This window comes from Mastomys coucha, chromosome X, assembly GCF_008632895.1.
Source record: "Mastomys coucha isolate ucsf_1 chromosome X, UCSF_Mcou_1, whole genome shotgun sequence".
In the NCBI taxonomy this organism is placed as follows: domain Eukaryota; kingdom Metazoa; phylum Chordata; class Mammalia; order Rodentia; family Muridae; genus Mastomys; species Mastomys coucha.
The window spans coordinates 145126826-145129847 of NC_045030.1; the positions used below are offsets into that span (position 1 = coordinate 145126826).

At 51.2% G+C, this 3022-nt stretch overlaps 1 protein-coding gene across 1 annotated transcript in view; it reads left to right on the forward strand.

Annotated features, from left to right (window-relative positions):
- The window catches only part of LOC116098295 (IQ motif and SEC7 domain-containing protein 2), a gene marked incomplete at its 3' end in the record, with an annotated part of 84735 nt that overhangs the window by 61358 nt on the left and 20355 nt on the right, over window positions 1-3022 (forward strand). The window contains exon 4 of the mRNA XM_031380970.1: window positions 2115-2376. Within this exon, the coding sequence (XP_031236830.1) occupies window positions 2115-2376 (262 nt within the window). The remainder of the gene's footprint in view (window positions 1-2114; window positions 2377-3022) is intronic.

Here is a 3022-nt window from a genome sequence, read left to right on the forward strand (position 1 = left end):
GTAAAGATAGGGGATCTGAGCAAGATCAGCAGGAATTTCTGACTGGTGGCAAGATTTAGGGGGCATCTCAGTTGGGCCATATACCTTGAATCTTAACAGAACTAGTGTGTGGAGCATTTCTCAGGTTGCACTAGCAGAAAATAGCATTTTGATGGAAATAGCATTGGAAGTAGAAGGTCTTATATGAGCAGTTTGGGATGTAGGGACCTGAAGAACATTTGAGAGAAACAGAAGCTGGGCTGGGTGAAGAAGATTAGGGGGTTGTTTAATGATTGAGGGCGTGAACTCTGAAGTCACTCTGCCTGGAGTTGAATCCTGCTTGTATTGTTGGTAGCTATCCTCTCCGGGCTTTGTTTTCTGTATAAAATGAAGACAAATAACAACCTTATAGCATTGTTGGAAAGAACAACCAAGTTATTAAGTACAAAGTGGTAAGTAAGAACAGTACCTAAATATTAAGTATTCTAGAAACATTGTCTGTTGAACCTTGAGAGGTCTTCAATGCCAGAATGATTGGAAATTGGACTAACTTGTGAGAACTGTGGATGTTTTGTAGATAGAGGAGACAGTTGCTCAAAGCTGGGTTTGAAATGTGTACTGGTAAGGGAGATGTTCGAGAGGTTGGTGAGCAGGATCTGGCCATCCTGAGGGAGACAAGAGTGTCTTTGATGCTGGACTGGGCTGGGTCTAATCTGTGGAGAGTGGCTGGCATCAGGGACCTCTGAGGTCCGAGAGAAGGAAATTTAGGGTGCAAAGCAGCCCTTCAGTCTCGTTCTGACTAGTACTTGGGAGGGTGGAGGATAGCAGTGAGAGTTCCCACCAGGGCAGAGCCCAGCTCTACTGCCCTGACCTCCAGCATAGAAGGCAGACAGACCCCAGACAGCACAGGCACTTCTGTCAGTAGGTATCTCCTTCCACCCACCCAACTTGCCCTTGCCTTGCCCCCTGGCCTTTCTCAATAGAGGTGGAGGAGTGGCCCTTTAATCCTTTTACTAGCCAATAGCTAACCCCCCCCCAGCCTATATTGCTTCCCTGATTTAAAAAAAAAAATCATTCTTTTAGCCCCAGCCACACCCATTCTCCCACAACCTCCTCCATGCCTCAGTCTTCCTGGTTCACCCCACCTCTGTGCTTCTCAACATGCCCTGGAGCTCTGCTGCCACCTGGGTTCCCTGGCAGCCTGGTTGCCATGGCACTGTGGAGCAGGTCTGGCAGAACAACAGCTCTAGGTAACCCCAGCAGGCAAGACCCGGGACCCAGCTCCTGCTACCTTTCTGCTTGAGAGCCCCCTGCCCTCCTCCCTGAGCAGAGGAGGACATGAGGAGAAAAAGGAAGCTTCCCCGCAGGGCAGCTCTTTACCTGTGAGGATGCTGAATGGGAGGCACTTCCCACTGTGGCCCAGCCTGTGCCTTCACCCTGCCCTCTCACCAGCAGCAGCAGCAGCCGCAGCAGCAGCAGTAACAGCAGCAGTAACAGCAGCAGCAGCAGCAGCAGCCTGGGAACCCTGGGAACTGGCCAGGCCTGGACTCCAGGCTGCTAAGGGCAGGGGCAGGGCACAGGGGCAGGGCTGGGTGGGGGAGGGAGGACCTGGATGGGCAGGAATCATCAACCAGGGCTGGGAGGGGGCGATATATCAAGGAAACTGGTCTGGGGTAGTTCTGGGAATATCACTGCATGGGGTTGTAAGGAGTGAGCTGGGTGGAGAAGAGGTCCCGGAAGAGAACAACTAGGCCATCAGAGGAAGGAAGATTTGAGGCTGAAGCTGCTAGGATAGGAGTGGGAGGAGACTAGGGGTAAAGATGTGACTGGACCAGATTGTGAGGGCTGGTGGGTAAGACTGAGGACAAAACTGAGAAAACACCTTTGAGGGAACAGTGTCTCAAAAAGGAGTTATGGAGATGGGACTCTGACGGGAAGGGGCTGAAAGGGAATGAAGAAAAACAAGGGAACTTGAGTGAGTGAATTGAAGATCTCTTAAATGTTGGAGTTCCTAGATATCTGAGGAAATGGGAGAAGACGGGGTTGGGGGCAGGATCTAGTGTACTCACTCAGTTGGGCCTAGCAAGCCTCTCTCCTGTTGCCACATCCTGGCTCATTTTATCTCCTCCCCACAGTGTGGAGGGTGATGCCCCAGGCAGTGACCTGAGCACAGCGGTTGATAGTCCTGGGAGCCAACCCCCCTACCGCCTGAGCCAGCTGCCCCCCACCAGCAGCCACATGGGGGGCCCCCCTGCTGGGGTGGGCCTTCCTTGGGCTCAGAGGGCACGCCTCCAGCCGGCCAGTGTCGCCCTGAGGAAGCAGGAGGAGGAGGAGATAAAGCGCTCCAAGGCCCTGTCAGACAGCTATGAACTCTCCACAGACCTGCAGGACAAGAAGGTGCAGAAGAGATGGCTCTGGTTAAAAATGGGAGTGGGATACAGAGAGAAGGAGGGAGGTTGGAGTGTGGCTCTCAAGGGTGGTATTCAGGGAGGGAGAGTAAGGCTGGAACTGGAGAAGACAGGCTCCAGGGCCTATCATTCACACATTCACACAGGTGATTCACACATTCACTGCATATGCACTGAGCCTCCTATTCACTCAGCAAACATCATTGAGCTCCAATAATGGGGTCCAGCCTTTAACAACATGCAATGTAAGGGGGAGGCGCACACACATAATTTGGCAGTTTCACAGTATGATGCAATACACTGTCTAGGGGTGTAAAAGAGAGAAAGGGGAGGGAGGTGGAGGGAGGAGAGGACATTTTACAAGATTTAAGAAAAATAGGACATGTAAGGGCAGTTATCAACACATTAATTATGGCTATGCCTAGATGTTTGAACTGTAGATGAATCCTCCCTCACCCCCTCCCTTCCTTCCTTCCTTCCTTCCTTCCTGCTTTTCTCTCTTACTCTGATCCTCTTTCTTCTTCCTTCAGCTTTCCTCCTCTTCATTTACTATTTTCTTCCTTCCTACCTTCCTTCCTTTCTTTCTTTCTTTCTTCCTTCCTTCCTTCCTTCCTTCCTTTCTACCTTCCTTTCTT